This window comes from Pantherophis guttatus, chromosome 1 (genome assembly GCF_059756535.1).
Source record: "Pantherophis guttatus breed Tessera chromosome 1, ASM5975653v1, whole genome shotgun sequence".
In the NCBI taxonomy this organism is placed as follows: domain Eukaryota; kingdom Metazoa; phylum Chordata; class Lepidosauria; order Squamata; family Colubridae; genus Pantherophis; species Pantherophis guttatus.
The window spans coordinates 185,312,171-185,333,461 of NC_142063.1; the positions used below are offsets into that span (position 1 = coordinate 185,312,171).

Genomic DNA, 21,291 nt, shown 5'->3' on the forward strand with positions numbered 1-21,291 from the left:
AACAGCATTGTTTCCCCACCCACCACTCACACAGTCTTTGCAAGTCTAACATTTCTTTAGTTCTTTAATTCTCTATTCAGAGGGCCTAGTTTTTAAGCACCTGATTATCCTCATTGTCCTTCTCTAGTTTATTCCTGTTTGTCTAACTCAGTCTTAAAATGCACTGCCTGGACACTAGATACAATGTTTAAAATAGGATATGGCCAATGCAGAGTAAAGGGTAATTCATCCATTCATGTGATTCGGAAACTATACTTCTCTTGATGCAGCCTAAAATTGTATTTTTAAAGAAATATTACATTACTAATTCATACCCAACCCAACCTTCTATTCCAGTATTTTTCATGAGCACAGATAAGAACGAAGCCAAGAATCATCCTGCATCTGTGTATTTTTTACAGATGACTTTCAAGTGAACTAAGCGTACTAAAGATATAAAACGATCCAAATTCCTATTCCCTGTTCTGATTAAACTGCAATCCTAACTTCCCCTTCTGTTCTTCACAATTGCTTAGTAGCCCTCATACCACATTGTGTCAAAAGAAAAATGCAGTTGCTGCCTTTCTTAGTTGTCAGAGGCATCTTGCAGCTAGTATATTAATTATTTTCTCTTTCATTTTTAACGTAACTAAATAAGGTTGATTTATTGTCCTCAGATTCTACAATACTCTGTAATTTTCAGATCTTAATTAAGCTTTTTGTGCTGCATTTGGGCTCTTGAACTGTCTTCCATGTCCTCTCTTTTGGAATAGTATGTTCTAGGATTATTAAAGTCCTCAATCATTCCTGCTTCAAACTTCTTCGAAAGAAAAATGGTTTGCTGTTGGGAAATACCTATATTATACAGATTAATAGAGTTGGAAGAGACCTTGTAGGCAGTGGTGAAATTCAGCTGGTTCTATCCAGCTCAGGCAAACCAGTAGCGCCGGCAGCAGAGGTTCCACCCACCTGCCTGGACGTCATCACGTCCTGTTTTTTATCCTCTGGGCATGTGCAGAAGGCTCTGCGCATGCTTGGAGATGCGAGCGCTCATGTGCGCTCACATTTGCAAACCAGTAGCAAAGATAAGTGGATTTCACCCCTGCTTGTAGGTCATCTAGTCCAAATCCCCACCCAAGCAAGAGACCCTATACCATTTTTCCCTAGGCTGGTTGGGTAATAGTAGACACCAATAACCAATATTTTTTCCTGCATTTATTTTAAGCCAGAAATTCTTTATGCAATCAGCACTTCAATTTCTGGGCAGGGATGAATAATTCTAACAAACAGCAGAGCAATTGTTCTTTTTTCTCCTATTGAACAAATACAGTGTTAAGACACAGCGGAAAAAGCGAGACACATGTCTTACCTGACTTCCAGCAAGGGAGGGGAGAAGAGACGGCAACGGGAGCACCATCTTGTTCCATGCATCTTGCTTCTCTGCCACCCCACCCCTCCCAACTTGCCATTCCCCCTCCCTGGCCGAGATCGGCAAGCCAGATTTGGGGAGCTGAATGCGCTGCCACCACCCGGGAAGAAAAAACATGAGAAATGGGCTCTCTCACAGCGCATACTCTCTCTCTTCTTCTCCCGAGTGGCAGCAATGCGTCCAGCTCACCAAATCTGGCCTGCTGATCTCAGGCGGCAGCAGCTCTGACTCGATCCTCGCCGGCAATGCTGTGGGCAAGAACCGGCTATGCCAATCCCACTTCATGACTGCACAGACAGCCCGCACCGGCTACTGCTCGGAGCTCCAGCACCAGTCCCCCTCCCCCCAGTCCGAGGTCAACAGGGCTAGGGCTGGCAAGAGTTTTTTTGTGGCCGCTCTTTGCAGCCACCACTAAGAGAAGGGGTGTGCGAGCTAGGGTTTGCGGGAGCAGCCTCCACGAGGCTGTTCCGTGTGGATGGCAGGTACATGTGGGGCACGTGGGGCATGTTCCTCCTCCTTTCCCCACCAGCCTTGCCTCCTCATGTGTTGTTTGTGCGGCAGCTGCAGATGCATCTAAGTATTTGGGGGGGGTATTTTCGGGGAGGGGCTTATTTTAGCACATACGTTCAAAAGCCCAATTGGGCTTATTATCCGGAAAGGTCCTAGTTTCGGGAAAACATAGTATAACTAAGCTGTAATCATGGGAATCATTCCACCGACTCTCCATTCCATTTATTCAATTATATTGCTTCCTGTACTTCAAGTGCCTTTGAATCAATTGCCATAATCTAAGCATTAGTTTATAGACAACCAATATCTTAACTTGATGAACCAACGTGTTTGGTGATAAGTGGGGTGTTTTTTTAAAAAAAAATTACTTAATGGAATTTAATGGACACAATTAAAGAAAAATATTTGTTCCTCTTCTACACCTCAGAAACATTTATAAAAAATGGATTTTCCAAGGAGATTGTTTTCAATATCCCCAAGAATTCAGTTTCAAGTCACCTTTGCCATGTGCAAAAATCACATTTTTACCAGCTATGTTATGCCAGTAGATCTTCAATCCAAGTAACCTGAACCAATGGTCCTACATTTCATTTGTTTAGCCAATCATTCATTTTTAGCTTTCTTGCCCCCCCGCCCCCCCCCCCCAAATTTTTGTCCTCCTCTGTGGACTGGGAAGAATGAATAAGACCACTTGAGCCTCCAGATTCTTAACTCTTGAGTTTCAAATCAAGACGTCAATTCAGCTTTTTCTTTTTTTTCATTTCGTTCAAAGATTTTCTATTTTATCTACTGTTATCCATTTTTTATCCATATTTTGCTTTTTTGTCAATGTGGATTATAATAACTAATTGCCAATAGATTCAAACTCTGACTTCCATTAATCTCCCAATTTCCTCATAGGGAGATGATGGCCCACCAGGAAATGGGACCATTGGCTATCCTGGTGCTCCAGTAAGTTTTATGTCATACTTTAAAAGTTTAAACAGAATTTATTCTCTTTATGCTGTTTCAATTTTACTTTCCAATCTTTCTTTACTTTTCCAGGGAGATCCCGGAATCAGAGGTGACCGTGGAGTTAATGTAAGTATTTTCCTCCTCCTTACCTTACTGAACAGGTGAAATGAGAATCCCTTGTTTTCTTTCCTGACAAACCGGTGTTTGTTTTGTAAAGAAGCAAGAAAAAGTCATCCTCCTCTTTATTTCTGCAGCATTTGAATTTCTCAATTGTATCTATTTATTTTAAGAAAAGGGGCCTCAATTAAGCTGTTAGTTTCCTGTGATAATTTTGCCTCATGACATAATATTGTAATGAGGTGCCTCAAGATGGGAAGCTGAAAGGTAGTCAGAAGCAGGATTTTTCTCACAAATGCATTTTTGACCATATTTGGGAACAATGAATTACAAATTTGTATGTAGCAGCAGCCTCGGCATACCTCAAGGATGTGTCTCTCTGGCACCTTTTCATAAATACTGATATACAGGGCAAGTGGATTTGTAGATCAGATCTATTCTCTGTCGTCATTATTCCCATCCTCCCAGCCTTCTGTCCTTCCCAGCTCACATCAGCATTACCCTGGCCACTAATGGAGGTATGCTTCACCTGTCCAGCACTGCACATCTCAAGTTGTAGAGGAAGGCATTGGGGGGGGGCAGCCACTGAAGGGAAGTCCCACAGGTCCAAAAGAGACTTCTTCTATAAAGAGATTGTTGGGGTTCTCACAAAATATTTTAAAATTGTATTCCTGCCAAATATATTTGAGATGAGTTGGGCAGACTTTGTCATTTGTTCTGAAAAACTTTCCTTTGCCAGCAGTCCTATTTGATACAATAAATAGCTTAAAAATAACAGTGCATTGAATGGAAACCAAAATCTTACTTGTATTGCAGTTGAATATTCTGATAAATAAAATAAAATAACAAGTGCCACTTTTCTGAAGAAGACTTAGGAGAATGGAATTATCTACTGTCAGTTGCAGGAGTCAGTCCCACATACTTTATGTGCTTTTCCTAAACGTTGCCTTGTCTTCTTTAGGGCACCAAAGGCTACACTGGGCCCAAAGGCGATGATGGTGAAATTGGAGAGCCTGGTAAACAAGTAGGTAAAAAATGGAATAGAGCATATTTGTCAAGAATCAACTCCTTTAGATAATGCAATCCATGTTTTTCATCCCATTCTACCTATTTATTTGAAATGAGAATTATGTAGTAACATTGATCGTATTATTCTGAAAAGACCCATGCATTATAGTTTAGAAATGACTGGAATGGATAGGGAAATTGTTCAACCGCAGCAAATTTAGAATACGAAAGAGGGAACTCAATTGTGATTCAGCCTAAAACCCTGTGCCAATTATTTGGGAGTAAATTGAGTTATACAGAAGTCCACATAACTTCAAATTGCTGAGGTTGAGAAATACTCATCTATATACTGTAGTCTGTCTTTGGGATCATCAGCTAAGGAAAGATTCAAGTCTTTGGTCACTAAGTCATGAAAGCAGTGGATGGGGCTGCTGGACACAGGATGATAATCACGGCAGATATTGATTGAACATCAAATGTGATGTTTATTTTACTTTAAGAAAAAAATTGATAAGCATTACTCTACAGTTGAATCTTCCTACAGCACTCTGAAGTTTGAACCTATGAGATAATTACTTAACTACTAGCATAGCTGTTTCAAGGCCATCCCAGGCTCTTGTGAGATTTTGACTAACACCAAATTATGTATTAGATAAGTCATTTTCATAATTTTCAATTCTATTGTAATTAGAACTTTGAATAAAAGGAAGCAAAGAAGCCTTCCTCTTGTTTTCTAAAAGAAAGGAGCTGGTAGCACCAGCATCCACTTAGAAAATTTGCCTTGTTCTTGTTTTTTTCCACTTCCAGATAACTGAACCTGGGATCAAAGGGAAGAAAGGTGCCAAAGGTTACAGGGGATCAGAAGGAGAGCCAGTAAGTAGCAAAATAAGCTTCTTATTAATTCCAATATTACAAAGAATAGAACATCTCACCCCTCCTTTCATTTTTTTTTTTTCAATTTGATTTATATGCTGCCCTTCTCCGGAGACTCAGGGCGGCTTACAATGCACTAAGCATTTTAGACCTTAAAGAAAGTAACAGGCTATGCTATCATAATACTATCAGGAAGGATAAGGTTTCCCAAACCTAGCCTCAGATTGGTACAAATGACCATTATTTTTAAAGGCTTCTATAAGAAAAAGAGTTTTTCTGAAAAGACCTCACCTGCAGGAAAAATTACCTTCAGTTCACTAGAACATCAAGTTTTAGTATCATTAGAATCATTGAAAGCTGAAGTCCTTCCAGCTGGTTGAAAAGTATGACTACAGCATTAGGGAGGAAGGGTTGTTTTTGTTCATGAGGAAAAGTAAAGTTTGCTTTGTCATTTTATCTCGTGTATTTTAGAGAACGGCTATATTTTAAATAATGTGCCAGCAGTTATATAGTCAAGGGCAATGGGGAAGATAGCAACCTGGGATCTTCAATAGTTAGCAGTCATAATTCTTTAGCATATTTTCATTTCTTCTTCAGTCTAATTTGGGAACTGAGCTTCACCAAAAGCAACCATAGGTCACAGCCGCCTTTCTATTCCTTTGGAATTTCTGTATGTAACTGAGAATTTTTCTCATAGCCTTTACCATGATTTTATCTCCTAGGGACCTCCAGGACCTCCAGGACCCCCTGGGCCAGATGTGAGTAGGACTGAAATTATGTGGTTTATCTTCTCTACACAACAAAGCACTATTCAAGTGTTTTCATGGAAAGTTGAGTAAATGTTTAGCACAGCAAAACACTGCAGATATGAGAGATTTAGAACTATTTTATATAACATTCAGCTGCTTGGAGGAAAGTTAGTTCCATAGTCAGTGGCTTCTCTCTTTTAAGTCCAGAAAATATTCTCAATATTATTTAGAGAAAGCCTTTTCTTTTAGTAGGCCTTCTTAGATTAATTTATTACTTTTTTTCATTCATGGATACCTAAGCTTTACCCATTCCTTGCTCTTCATTCCAATTTGTGAAATATACCAACAAGTATCTTAAAAAACACGAAAATATTTCCCGTCACTTACCCCAGGTCCTGCCAGTAGCAGTTCGAAAGCTTATAAATGCAGGTAGATAAATAGGTACCATTTTGGCGGGAAGGTAAACTGTTCCACATTTCGCCATCCTCTTTGCAGTGTGATGTCATGCTGACCACATGTCTGCAGAAATATCTTCAAACAACATTGGCTCAATGGCTTAAGGAAACGGGGATGAGTACCCCTTCTTAATGTATTAGTGGATTAAAATCCACAGAGACTCCTTTACCAACAAATGAGAAAGCCAGTTTGCTCTAGTGGTTAGGGCACCAGGCTAGAAACCAGGAGACTGTGAGTTCTAGCGCTGCCTAAGGCAAGAAACCTGGCTGGGTGACTTTGGACCAGTCACTTTCTCTCAGCCCAACTCATTTCAGAGTTGCTGTTGAAGGGAAAATAAGAGGAGGAAGTAGGATTGGTTTGTTCACAACATTAAATTATTTATAAAAACAATAAAGGCAAGATTAAAACATGGAAATCGTTTTTAATGCTATACGATATTGGTCTGCTTTGCTTTTGATATTATTTCAGTACAGATGCACATTCATATGAGTAGATCTAGTTTTCACAGAAATCAAGATTTAGCTTCATTTATCAATTAGAATGTCAGAGATCTTTTCATTATTTCCTGCATACCAAATCATTCTCTATAAATGCTATATCCTCTCTAATGAAGTTTATGTAAATATATTACCCGAGGTCCTTGATGCTCTCTGAATGGGTTGTTTTCTTGCAGATGTTTCCTTACCCAAACGAGGTAACATCATCAGTGCTGATTATATACTAGCACTGATCATGTTATCTAATTTGTATAATGAAACATCTGCAAGGAAACAACTCACTCAGAGAGCACCAAGGACCCTTCATAATAAATTTATATTTTAACCTTGAGCTACAAATATTCTCCTTTATTGGTAAACATATTAAGTTTGATTTCAGGAATAGATAATCCATGCTTTCCAGTTAGCCTTTCATAAGCTCCAATGACTCATTTGATAATGTCAGCAAATTTTGGCAATTCAGCTGCCAAAAATTGACACTGCAGCTTCCTGCAGTCTTTAAACAATAAAAAAGCCAATCTTAAAAGTCTGTATGTGTGTGTATGTTTGTATATGTGCCTAAATAGATACAGATGACAGTCATTCTTTAACAGCCCTAAACTAAGATGCTGAAAGAAAGACACTGAAGTTCAATTGTAGTCTGTAAATTTCCTGAACTGTTTGCTAAATTAACTGTAAATATATTAAAGAATTTTCTTCAAGATTGCAGGGAAGGACCCAGTTCATTCTACATTTCCAAAGTCTCAGTGAGACCAACTTTTATTCCTTTGTTTTTAGGAATGTGAAATTTTAGATATCATCATGAAAATGTGTTGTAAGTATTTGATTTCAGTTCTTGCATAGTTAAGAGTATCATATATAAGATATATATAAGATATAAGAGTATTAACACATCATAATATATATATAATTATATACTGTATAATATATAATTATATATATAAGATATAAGAGTATTAACACATCATAATATATATATAATTATATACTGTATAATATATAATTATATATATAAGATATAAGAGTATCAACACATCATAATGAGAATTGGCAGCTTACTGGTTTTATCAAATCACCATCACAAACTATACAATAAATCTTCAACTGCTGCATCCCCAATATAGTGTATGTGATTAATACAACTTTTCTCAAATTAATATTGGATTCCTTAAAATTTAATAGGAATATAGAAATTATGAACCTGCTTTAGTTGAACCACCTCAAATAAAAATGTGTTTTTACAGCTACCATGGCAAATCACTTGTAACAAATTGATTAGAACCAGATCTTGCTTTTCACTTATTTTTGCTGTTCTGAATTGCCAGCAAAGTGACACGTTTTAAAGCCAGGTTCCATTCATGCATTTGTTTGGATATTTTAGGTAATATATCAAAAAATGGCAAAAAATGACAGTAAAGGCATAAACCATACAAAGGAAGACTCAAATAATTCTTCCCCACACATACTATTCAGACATACAAATCATGCATTCATGTATTCACAACAAGCAGAAACTCCCAAATCCTACAAATGTATATCTATCTATAATGTTTTATATTCAGAAAGTTTCATATTCAGAAAGGTCCTAGCGACTACCCCCTTCAAGGCAACATTCACTGCATACAGTACAATTTCCTCCTTATTGAATTTATCATTATTCTAGCCTTTGTGTCTCCACTGCAGGATGAAGGCCTCTTCCTCATGTTTCCAACCAATATGGTCTTGAGCTTTCTTTTGCCAGTTAAATTTATATGTCACTGAAATATATATATATACCCACATACACACACACACACCAAATTTATATTTCGCTGAAAGAAATAAAGGGAGCGAAATATAAATTTGGTATAAAAATGGTGTGCCATGAATGCAACTGCTTGAGGGCTCCTGGATTGGAGCTGAAAGGCAAAAGGGAAGCCGAATGCTCCCTCCCACATGTTGGGGTAGACCAGGTGCCTCGCTAGAAACACACACACACACACACACACACACATATATTACACACCCAGTCAATTATTCTCCTCAAAAACTCCTCCAGTCAGCATTACTCAAGAGCAATGGTAATAGAGAATAATAATTTCTGTGTTACCATCACTGCCACTTATTAGAAGGACTCAATTGTAAGGGATGAAAAATTGAGAAAGGATATGGAGCAGTGGTGAAATCCACATTTTTTTACTACCGGTTCTGTGGGCGTGGCTTGGTGGGCATGGTGTGGCTTGGTGGACATGGCAGGGGAAGGATACTGCAAAATCTTCGTTACCACCCCACTCCAGGGGAAGGATATTGCAAAATCTCCATTCCCACCCCACTCTGGGGCCAGCCAGAAGTGGTATTTGCCAGTTCTCTGAACTACTCAAAATTTCTGCTACCGGTTCCCTGAACTACTCAAAATTTCCGCTACTGGTTCTCCAGAACCTGTCAGAACCTGCTGGATTTCACCCCTGATATGGAGGTTTTGAAAGAGATCAGGTGTCTGCCAGGTGCTACTGTCAGCAGAGACAAGAGGCGTATTTTTAAGATAGTCAAGAATGCCAGTAAGAACTGTGATGTTGATGCTATTATACATCTTGGCACAAATATATAAATTAAAAAAGCAAAAGCAAAATGATCTGTCACAAAAAGATGTACCGGTACTTTCTGTGCAGAATAATTTCCAGAACTTGGGGAATGAACTTAGTAGTATAGGCTGTAGGCTTACCTTTTCAGAAGTTTTACCAGTATATAAGGAACAAAAAGGAAAAGGGCAGCGTATAGCAGAATTTAATGGGTGGCTAAAGGAGTGGTGGAGTGGTGTAAAAGAGAATGCTTTGGTTATATTAGTCATGATGTCTGCAGCTGGTCCAATGAAAAACTGTACAAAAGAGATGGTTTGCATCCATCAAAGAAAGGGACTGAGTTACTTGGCATTATATTCACAGATTTTCTGGATAAATATTTAAACTGAACAGCAGGGACAGAGAGTTAATTGATACAGAACATTTCTGTCCCCAGCAATCTAAAATGAATAGGGTTATCAGTGCGTGTAACAAAGATGTTTGTGCAGGCAAGAGTATCAACCTTGCTGTCAAGCAAAATCAAGCATTTAGTAGTGCCATACCATGTGCACTAATCAAACAAGCAGTAAGGAAGTAGGAGAAGTCAGGCACAATACACGTTATGTAGAAAGTAAATACAGGGTCAATCAAAGTGGACTCAAATGTCTAAACACCAATGCATGGAGTATGAGGAATAAACAGGGTGCATTAGAAATTCAAATATGGTAATTGAGGGCAGATATGATATTGTTGCCGTTATGGAAACTTGGTGAGATGAAATGGAACATACAGCTAGAGGAATTTAAATTATTTAAAAGAAATAGACCAAATAAAAGAGGAGGTGGAGTTGCACTATATATAAGAAATAACTACATCTCTACAGAAATAGATCACAACAATGATGAAAACTGCCTTGAATGCATTCAGGTCAATATAAAACGGGGGGGGGGGTGACATTGCCATAGATGGCAATGATACTATAGGCCACCCAACCAAACAGAGGAAATAGATGAACTTTTTGCTAGTCAGATAACTAAGGTAAGTAGGAAGCACATCACAATAGTAATGGGAGACTTTTAACTACCCTGACATCAACTGGGAGACAAACTTTGCACCAAGTGGAAGATCAAAAAGGTTCCTGACAAACCTAGCAGACAACTTTGTTTCCCAAAAAGTAGAGAAGGGAACAAGGGGATCAGCCATATTGGACTTAATTCTGACAGAGATGAAATGATAGAAGGTGTTGAAACTACAGGAACCTTGGGGGGGAGTGATCAGGCAATATTGGAATTTAACATTATGCAAGCAAAAGCAATAGAACAAAGTCAAACTAGAGTCTTGGACTTTAAGAGAACTAATTTCAATAAACTTAGAGCATGGGAAGCAGGGGTGAAATCCAACCGGTAGCGGAAATTTTTAGCAGTTCGGAAAACCGGTAGCGGAAATTTTAAGTAGTTCGGAGAACCGGCAAATACCACCTCTGGCTGGCCCCAGAGTGGGGTGGAAATGAAGATTTTGCAATATCCTTCCTCCAGGAGTGGGGTGGGAATGGGGATTTTGCAATATCCTTCCCCTGGAGTGTGGCAGGAATGGAGATTTTGCAGTATCCTTCCCCTGTCATGCCCAGCAAGCCACACCACGCCCACCAAGTCACGCCCACAGAGCCAGTAGTAAAAAAATTTGGATTTCACTATTATTGGGAAGGATTCCATGGATGAGAATCCTCAAGGGGGAAACAAGTCAAGAAGCTTGGGAAATTTTGAAAAGTGAGATTATAAAAGCCCAGTCTAGCACAATATCAATGAATAAGAAAAATAACAACTCTCAAAAGAAAGCAGCATGGCTGCATAAAGAACTCTCTGATAAATTGAAAGACAAAAAGGACAAGTATAAAAAGTGGAAAGAAGAGCACATAACTAAAGCAGAATATCAGCAAATAGCCCGAATCTGCAAAGATGAAGTGTGGAAAGCTAAGGCTCATAATGAACAAAGGCTTGCAACAAAAGTAAAAAACAACAAAAAAGCTTCTTCCAATATGTTAAAAACAAGAAAAAAGTCAAGGAAACAATTGGTCCATTGCTGGGAGGAAGTGGCAAGAAGGTGACAAGCAACAGGGAGAAAGCAGAACTACTTAACTCATTTTTTGTATCTGTCTTTACACAAAGGGAAAAAATAGTCCAACCTATCAAAAACAGCACCACAAAAAACAGATTAGGAACACAAATCAGAATAGGAAAGAAAATGGTAAATGAGCACCTGTCCACCCTAAATGAATTCAAATCACCAGGACTAGATGGATTACACTCCAAGGTTCTGAAGGAACTGGCAGACATGATCTCACAACCACTGAACTATATCTTTCAAAGATCCTGGAGCACCGGGGAACTGCCAGAGGACTGGAAAAAAGCTGATGTAGTTCCCATCTTCAAAAAAATAGATCCAGAAAACTGCAGATCTATCAGCCTGACCTCAATACCAGGGGAGGATTTTGGGAAAGATAATCCAGCAATGAATCAGTGAACACTTAGAAGCAAACAAAGTAATAACCAAAGCCAACATGGGTTTGTCAAAAACAGATCACGCGAGACAAATCTTATTGCATTCTTTGACAAAGTGAAAAAATTAGTCAACCAGAGGAATGCTGTCGATATAATTTACTTGGACTTCAGTAAGGCATTTGATAAAGTAGATCATAACCTATTATTTGATAAGATAGAAAAATGTGGGTTAGACAGCATCACCACCACCAGATGGATTTGTAACTGGCTGACCAACCACACTCAATGTATAGTCCTCAATAGAACTGCATCTAATGCAGGGAAGTATGCAGTGGGGTACCCCAAGGCTCTGTTTTAGGCCCAGTACTCTTCAACATCTTCATCAATGATTTGGATAAGGGGATAGATGGGGAATGCATCAAATTTGCAGACTGTTCTGACCATGGCTTCCTTAGACAGTAACAATCACACCCTTAGTCCCAAAAACCCTCTTTTATTTCTTTTTTTTTAAGGTTTTTTTATTTTTTACACAAACACACAAACATACATACAATCTATTTTTTCTGAATTGAGTATTGGCTGGTTCACAATAAATATACAATTAAAAATATTCCAATTGTTACAATTTCCCTAATTAAATTTAAAGATATTCTAACTGTTCAAATTAAGATATTCCAATTGTTACCATTTCTATAATTTTAATTAAAAATATTCCAACTATTACGTATTCAATTCATTCATACATCCATATCTTACTTCAATTCATATTTCAATTCTAAATGTACATAACATATCCCTCTTTCATTTCGTCCTCCTTTCCTCCTTTCTATTTTTATTTTTTTATTTTTCTTTCCCCTTTTTTCTTTTGTGCTTTAAAATCCTGAACTCTCCTATTTTGCCCTATATTTCCTGTTGTTTTCCATCCCTTTTCCTTCTTTCTTATTTTTCCACTGTTAATCCCAGTGTAATCATTTAAGTTTTTTATATTCTTTCTATTCTACCCTTTTTCCCCCTCTTTGTCTCTTTCCACCCTTTCCGTTTTTTCCATTATTAATCCCAATGTAATCTTTAAAATTCTCATTTTTATTGTTACTATCCACATAATCATTTAATTTTCCATAGTCAATCTCGTTGTCTTTGTCTTCTTTGTTTTCAATCTCTATGTCTTGCTTCTCATTTGTTGTTTTCTTGTCAGCTTGAGTATACTCTAACACAATTTTTGGATCATCAGGTTTCGGTTCGCCATGTAACATTGTAATTATTTCCCTTATTTCCGTTTTCAGTGACAGATACATCAATTTCATCATTTCCCTAATTTCCTGTGCCATTTTATTCTTTCCAAATTGATATTTTTCCAATTAAAAGTTTTGTTGTATTCCTCTTTTTTTTTAAATCAAAGTCAAGCCGCTTGCAGACAAACAAATCCTCCTTAGAAGTTCTCACAACTATTATCAAAAGTTCAAGGTTTTTCCCAAAACAAAAGTTCAGTGTTGTAATGGTCTTATTTCTCTTGAAGGTGTCTCTCTAGAATCCACAATTCCAATCAGTAGCCTGAGAATGTATCCATTTTGTTTCAATCCATGTTAACAGTCTTTACTAGTTTTTTTTCTTTTTACCTTTAAATATGCCAAATCAGTTTTAGAGTCCAATCCAAATTACACAGTCCGTTTTTCCCCCTCTTTTTTTTTTTGTTTGTTACAAAGCTTCTATTACAGGGCTTAATTTCCAAGTTCTCTTTAGTTTTTCTCTAACATTCAAAAAGAGATCTGCTTACTTTCTTTCCAATCCTTTACCCAGTTATGGAGTTATATTTCTTCTAGTTTTTAAAGTTCTCCAAATATTTTTATTCAAAAGTCAATTGTCTTTTCGGGTTTTTGTCAATTTAAATTTCTGCTACAATCATCTTCTTTCCTTTCCCCCATGCCCATTAGCCGCTGTTATTCTGCTGGGGCTCATTCAAATTTAAAAATCTTTTTCTTTTTCTTTTTCTTTTTTTTCTTTTTTCTTTTTTCTTTTATTTATGCCTATGAGTTGGCTGTCACTCACCTGGCTTCAAAACTCTGTTCCAGTCACCACTCCTACTCAATGCTTAGCCCGGTTGCCCCAGCTTCTTGGTGGCCGAAATGGCCACCGCCACTGCTGCCAAGTCAGTTTCCTCTGACCTTCAAGGAACTTGCCTGTTCCTCTTGGTCTTCCGAGGTGCCTCTCCTTCTTCCCCATCCCTATGAGACAGTTCCGATCCAAAGACCCCTCAGCAGCGGCTTGTCAGTTGGGGTTTTCGCGGAGCTCGTCAGAGCCTGCTATTTCCCTGACTGTCTCGCTGCAACACTTCCAGTCAAATCCCTCTTTTTATTTCAACGGCTGTTAATTATGTTCATTCACAGCCTGTAATGAGTCCCAAGCAGTTTGTGAATAGTCCAACAGAAGTCTGCCAAGTCTTTCAGAATAAGGCTGATAAGCACCCACCTTTATCTCCCTTGAAACGCTGCCAAAGACCTAATTACCAATTAGCTTTGCAAGGCCAAACGGATCACAAAGTCAAAACGGAGCTCCAGAGTTTAAACCGACCAGAACAAACAAGGTTGCTTCCTGCAAAGGCTCATGTCCCTTTGCTCCGCCTTTATGTCTTATGGGAGAGGCCAATCATCTCCAAGCCTTACTCCCGAGTCACCCCTTTTGTCTTAACTGTTCTTGCCTTCTGGCAGCTCTATGCATGCGCACACTGGGAACCGGCTCCCCCTGTTCCTCTGCCTTGTTGATGTCAGACTGTGGAGGCTCCGGAGTCAGCACATAACTCCCAGATGGTCCTGGCCCCATCTCTGCCTCTGATGCAGAGCCCTCGTCCGAGCCTTCCCCAGACTCCAGGACTGGCCTATGTTCCTCCCCAGCTTCCTCACTGTCCGACTCTGCTGCCAGCTCCGCAGGCTGTCAGTGGACCGCAACATAGATAACACCAAGCTGGCAGGAATAGCCAACACTCCAGAAAATAGGCTTAAGTTACAGAAGGATCTTGACCGACTTGAACATTGGGCGCTATCTAACAAAATGAAATTCAATTGTGAAAAAAGTAAGGTTCTACACTTAAGCAAGAAAAACAAAATGCACAGGTACAGTATATGTGGTACCTCACTCAATAATAGTAACTGTGAGAGGGATTTTTGAGTCCTGGTGGACAATCATTTAAATATGAGCCAGCAATGTGCTGCAGCTGCCAAAAAAGCCAACACAGTTCTAGGCTGCATAAATGGAGAGATAGAATCAAGATCACATGAAGTGTTAATACCACTTTATAATGCTTTGGTAAGGCTACACTTGGAATACTGCATCCAGTTTGGTCACTACAAGGTAAAAAAGAGTGCAGAGAAGAGCCACAAAGATGATTAGGGGACTGGAGGCTAAAAGATAAAAAGAACAGTTGCTGGAATTGTGTATGTCTAGTTTGATGAAAAGAAGGGCTAGGGGTGACATGATAGCAGTGTTCCAATAGCTCAGGGGCTGCCGCAAAGAAGAGGGAGTCAAGCTATTCCCCAAAGCTCCTCAGGGCAGGACAAGAAGTAGGTGGAAACTAATCAAGGAGAGAAGCAACCTAGAACTAAGGAGAAATTTCCTGACAGAACAATTAATCAGTGGAACAACTTGCCTGCAGAAGTTCCAGAATGCTCCAACACTGAAAGTTTGCTATAGGGTTTCTTGCCTAAGCAGGAGGTTGGACTAAAAGACCTCTAAGGTCCCTTTCAACTCTGTTATTCTATTCTATATTTACTGTTTGATGCCTTTCTCTGTTTCCTAATGTTACCCAGGTTTTGCATGCTTAGATTCCTAGAAAATCATATGCCTCAATCCTTTTAATAAATCTTACACCATTTATTAATATTCATTACTTGAAAAAGGTGCTATCAAATAATTTCCTGTTTTCGGTTGTCCTCCTATAGCTTTGACTGGCAAATAGTGGTGCCTAGAATTAATGTTGATAGCTCAAGAATCAAAACTCCTCAATTCAGTTAGGATAACAATAGTACATGATGTACATCAAAATCAAAATTATCTGAAAGCCAAAAAGAAATTGGCATAAGCCAAAATTATTAATATGTCAGTACTTTGTTAATTTATTTACATGCTTATTTATTTTCTCAATGTACACAAGAGAAAGCAATCTAGAATATGCTGCCTTGGAATGCTGTTTTGGAAAACAAATATGCAATTATGCTATCTGTTTTTATTCTTGTATTTTGAAAAATATGTTATGGCTTTACTTTTGAATGATACAAAGTACTGTAATTATTACACTTCATAAACTAGAAATGGGTTGTTAGGAAAATGACTTAATGTGCTACTTGCATGCCATTTTTAATTTCTTGAACAATGTTTATATTGGTTATATACCAATAAAAATGAAGTTTTTGTGTGCATATTCTTTTCTTAAACATTCTTGTTTGGAATTTAACTAGAAATTAGCTTAATTATTTGTGACAAATGCAATAATATCATACAGGTAAAATACAGGTGCACACATTGAAAAAGTTGTCCAGCATTTTTATTATATTCCCCATATTTTCATTTGTTTAATGTAGCAGTATGTTAAACAACTGGAATGTGGGAAACATTATAAAATATAGCCAATATGAAGGGAAACATTTCCAATCTGTTTAAATTGTGTTCCTAGCTAAACAGCAGAAGTATGGATGTATTTCAACACTCTTTGTATTTGCCAAGTTTGTATTTCTCAATACATTTTATTCCTCTCTCTTCCCCCCCCCTCTCCTCACAACCACCTCAGCTTGCTGTGGTAAGTTTATTATTTGCAATTTCTTTATCATTCTTACATCATGTGTGTAAAGATTTAGATGGAAATTCATTCTTTAGCCCATTCTTCATTAGCGGGCAATCCTAGAATTAATTTCTGTAAGACTGCCTGCTGCCGTCATCACTTTTTCAATCTATTGTTATAGTTATCTGCTGCAAGAATTTTAAATTAATCAGCAGATCTGTTTAGCTATAGAGATTCATGATTAGGTTTATTATCTAGTTTAAAAAGTAGCTTAAAAGAGAACCAGACAAGACATGTTCATTTTCAGTATTTGTCATGAGAAGCATATTTTGATGATACATTTATTGAAATATATATTCAGAAATCCCCAGTTGACAACTTAATCAAAATATTGGTCTAAATATTGCACTGCTTATTCAGCATTACTTATCCACTATTGTCACTTATTTTGAGATTTGTATGCATATCATAAGCAAATGTCCACTTGTGTGTGATGATTGAGATTTGACAAATATTGGGAGGCAATTATTTATTTTTTCAAAGGCTTTTTATTAGACTTTAATTATTTACAAATATAGAGAAATATTTATTAATTTTTATATAATTAAAGTATGAGTCTTAAATCCTGATTTAGAATTAAATTTACCTGCTCCCAACCCTTAAATGGATTCATTCTAAATAGTTTGTAATCTTTTTCTAAATTGCCCCTTAATATGGACAAGAAGTCTTAAATTAGCTTACTTACTTGCAATTGATTGACAAAAACCTCCGAACAAAACAGAAGCAAAAAAATCCCCAAATAAAATAGCAACTCGGATTTTATTTACATATGTACGCACAAGCATGCACACACATGCACATACAAACATCTACATTTATTTTTGTAAATATGTCATCCTAAAAAACATAAAATACAAAGTGGATTGTCCATTAGGTCCAGACATCAGGTCTCCAGTCAAAAGCTGAGTGTGGCGCCTTACAGGGTGAAATCCAGCAGGTTCTGACAGGTCCTGGAGAACTGGTAGCGGAAATTTTGAATAGTTCGCAGAACCGGCAAATCCCACCTCTGGCTGGCCCCAGAGTGGGGAGGGAATGGGGATTTTGCAGTTACCTTCCCCTGGAGTTTGGTGGGAATTGAAATTTTGCAGTATCCTTCCCCTGCCATGCCCACCAAGCCACATCACGCCCACCAAGCCACACCCACAGAACCGGTAGTAAAAATATTTGGATTTCACCACTGTTACAAGGACTCTGCTGCAGTTGGAGCATAAATCCAGGGTCCCAGTAACATAATTCCTGATCTGGCTGCAACAACTTTTCTGCAGGTTAATCAAAAGGAACTACCGTTCAAATCTGATGTAGTTAATTTCTTGATCTCCCTTTGATCTAGGGAAGTAAACTCTGGCCAGAAATCTCCTCTTTGGTGGCTTTCAAAGCTGCAGTGGCTCATCTGACTTTGGAGAGTTTTGGACATTGTCAGGCTGCCATTTCCCTCCAGAAGCTATTTGACATACCTGAATTTACCCTTAAATAATCAGGGAGACCTTTTATTTATTCTTGATACTATAAATGCTATTGGTTGTATAAGCTTCTGAAAATACAATTTTCACCCTTCTGTGTGTGCTTCTACAGTATCCTTTGTTTTGTTACAGAATGTAAGTGTGGTCCCATTGATATTATATTCGTATTAGACAGTTCTGAGAGTATTGGAGAAATGAATTTTGGTATTGCAAAGGATTTTATAATTAAAGTTATTGACAGGCTGCGCACAGACGAACATGTAATGGTAAGTCTTAGTACAATTATTCCTTGATTTACAACCAGTTGCTTAACAGCTGGTCAAAGTTACAACAGATCTCCCCAGAACTACATACAACCTGTTTCTGGAGTTATGATGGCTACACAGGGCCCTGCAGTCACATGATTGTATTTTGTGTACTTGGTAACTAGGTCACCTTTTATGATTGATTGTAGTCTCCCATGGGCATGTGACCATAACTTATGACCATTTTTGCTAGTTTCCAACATTTGCTTAATGACTATTGTAAAATATGGTTGCAACTTCAAATTCAGTCATGTGATGCCTTGACTTACAACTGCATCAACCTATGATCCTAGTTCTGGGCTCAGTATTATCAGCTGGGTCCTCCTGCCCATTCTGCTGAGCAGTACCCTACCTCCAAGTTTTTCCCTAATGGAATCTCTATGAATAAGGCTAATAATTAGGAACAGCTGTTAAATAGCATGCACTTTAATGCATGAAATGTCTTAAGACAGGTTTCTCTGGAGCTACCATAGTCCAGATGGTGTAATCTCTGATTTTTGGCTTTAGTTACAACTATTCCTTGGATACTATTTTTTTTTTTGACAGTTTTCCAGTGAAGACTCCAATCTTGCTATTGTGCAGTATAGTCATGGTGGAACTGAGGAATTGGTGCTCATGAAAGATGGAGACGTTCAAGGTTTCAAGGAGTGAGTTCATAACAGATGAAAGAATTCTTATTGTTGTTGTTTTGCCTTCTATGTGGTATATTGTGTATTTACCGTACTTTTTGGAGTATAAAATGCACCTTTTCCCCCACTAAAAGGGGGTGAAAATTTAGGTGTGTCTTATACACCAAATGTAGCCCCGCCCACCCACTGGCTCCCACCCTTTGGCCTCTGCCTGCAGCAGTTACCTCCTTGCAAGCAAACGGCAAGAAAAAACAGCTCCTTTCAGCTTCAGCACAGCCTAGTTAGCACCAGTTGATTGGATCAGCCTCCTGACTCTCAGTTGATTTGCTATCAGTTGTTTTGCGCAGGGCTCTGCTGCTTGCTGCAAAGAGGTAAATTGCTGATTGGATCAGCCTCCTGACTCTCAGTTGATTTGCTCTCAGTTGTTTTGCGCAGGGCTCTGCTGCTTGCTGCAAAGAGGTAATTTTTTTTTCCTTGTGCTAATCAAGCTATGCTGAAAACGAAATTGAAAGTAAAGCAGGCTGTTTGTTGCAATGAGGCAAAATTGCTCAGCGGCAGAGGGAGATTTCTTTTTCTTCTTTTTCTCACCAAAAAAGGTAGGTGTGTCTTATACTCCGGTGCATCTTATATTCCGAAAAATACAGTAACTTTCTAAAAAATATTTTCAAATATGAATAGCCACTACTTGCAAAAAGCTGCTTGCTAGGATTCCATCATATGCTTCTGTGGATGAGACACAATTAAACCATTCTTTTGGTGGGATTGTCAAATTATATGTCATGATTAGTAGCCAATTGAAAAGTGTTTTTGAGTTGCACTTGGACACTTTGTGGGTTGCCTTGCTCTTTAGTGGGAAGAAAGGAAAAGAACTGGATTTGGTGGAAGCATACAGTATATTGGAGACAACATTTCAATGTCTTAAAGCTATGAAAAGATCTAGCTATTATAGAGGGTCTCAATTGATTGTCAGTGGGCCACAACTGATTGATTACATCAGTAAAGAGCTGATAGGGATGCAAAAGAATGTTTATATGTATTTCTATGTCTGAAAAGCCATCAGCCAACAAGATGGAACCAATATAAAATAAACAATCAGCGCTGCATGGAATCCACCAGAACTCCATTCAAAGGTCTGAGGAGGTTGAATGTCTTTGCATGCATGTGTCACAGCATGCTAGAAATGCATTCTTAAAAAGATTAGAATATGGAGAGTTTTTAAAAATGTAAATGTTAGGAGTATTGTGTACAGGTAAGTTGTATGCAAAACCATAGTTTTAAAGAAAAAATGTGTCATTAACAAACATAGTTTCTCCAGTTGATTTTATGCAAAATAATTGAGAGAATAGAGTAATGTGCCAGTAATACTGACATAGTCATATCATCTGCAAAAGATGAATAAGGTAAATAAGTGTTAAATCTGACATTTGGGTATATATTAGCAAAATTATGAATAAGAACTAGCTGGTTAATGTTATTTGGTTCACATAGACAAAGATGTATCCTTTGGGTTCTCTCATTATACGTATCTGGTGTTCATGTAAATATTTACAACAATTTTTTTCTGGAAAGACACCACTTTCATTCTCTGGACAAACAGTTGTGATTTCCTCCTTTCTTGCATTCATTCCAAAAACAAAACATCTGTTCTGTTGGATAGTTTAGATAGAGCCTTTCCTAATTCCATACCATTACCACCCACTGATCTGTAGCTGAAAAATATCCTGCTCAGTTGTTCTCTGCTTTAAAAAGAAATAGCCAATGAAATACTTTATTTGTGGTTGGGTCTTGCAAGTTAGGAATATTGCTTTGTTAACAGATGAGGTACCTATCACAAGGATATTGAGCTTCATACAATAGATTAGACTAATATATTGCTAATATTGCATTAGTTAGTTTCAAATTTCTGGAATGAAAACACAAACTAGACTTTCTGAAAGAAAGAATGCAAAAATCTTCCTATAAAGTATAAAGCTTTATTGGATAAGGTACAATTTGCTGAGACTGATTCCTTTGATGCTTTATTGCAAGGGCTGTGAAGAACCTTCACTGGATTGCTGGTGGCACCTTTACTGGAGAGGCTCTTGACTACACCAAAAAACGTCTGCCCCCGTTTTTCACTCACAAAAGAGTTATCATTGTCATCACAGATGGACGGACTGATGTATTACATGATCGAACACCCATTAATGTACTTTGTGAAAGAGATAATAAGGTGAAATCAATATAAGTTTGGGGAAGTGGTGGGAGTGGTAACTTAGAAATCAGAACACTGTGAGTTCTAGTTCTGCCTTAAGCATGAAAGCTGGCTGAGTAATTTTGGGCCAGTTGCTCTTTCTCTTAGTGCAATCCATCTCACAGGGTTGATGTGGGAGGAGAAAGGAGTATTATATACTGTATGTTCGCCGACTTGAGTTATTTATTTAAAAAAGGAATGAAGGCAGGATGGATGATGGTAGGTAGGT

At 38.0% G+C, this 21,291-nt stretch overlaps 1 protein-coding gene across 1 annotated transcript in view; it reads left to right on the forward strand.

Annotated features, from left to right (window-relative positions):
• Window positions 1-21,291, forward strand: part of COL6A1 (collagen type VI alpha 1 chain) — a 68,945-nt gene that overhangs the window by 43,336 nt on the left and 4,318 nt on the right. The window contains exons 23-32 of the mRNA XM_087886023.1: window positions 2,819-2,869; window positions 2,963-2,998; window positions 3,951-4,013; window positions 4,805-4,870; window positions 5,593-5,628; window positions 7,350-7,386; window positions 16,385-16,393; window positions 18,028-18,161; window positions 18,747-18,847; window positions 20,858-21,041. Of these exons, the coding sequence (XP_087742149.1) occupies window positions 2,819-2,869; window positions 2,963-2,998; window positions 3,951-4,013; window positions 4,805-4,870; window positions 5,593-5,628; window positions 7,350-7,386; window positions 16,385-16,393; window positions 18,028-18,161; window positions 18,747-18,847; window positions 20,858-21,041 (717 nt within the window). The remainder of the gene's footprint in view (window positions 1-2,818; window positions 2,870-2,962; window positions 2,999-3,950; window positions 4,014-4,804; window positions 4,871-5,592; window positions 5,629-7,349; window positions 7,387-16,384; window positions 16,394-18,027; window positions 18,162-18,746; window positions 18,848-20,857; window positions 21,042-21,291) is intronic.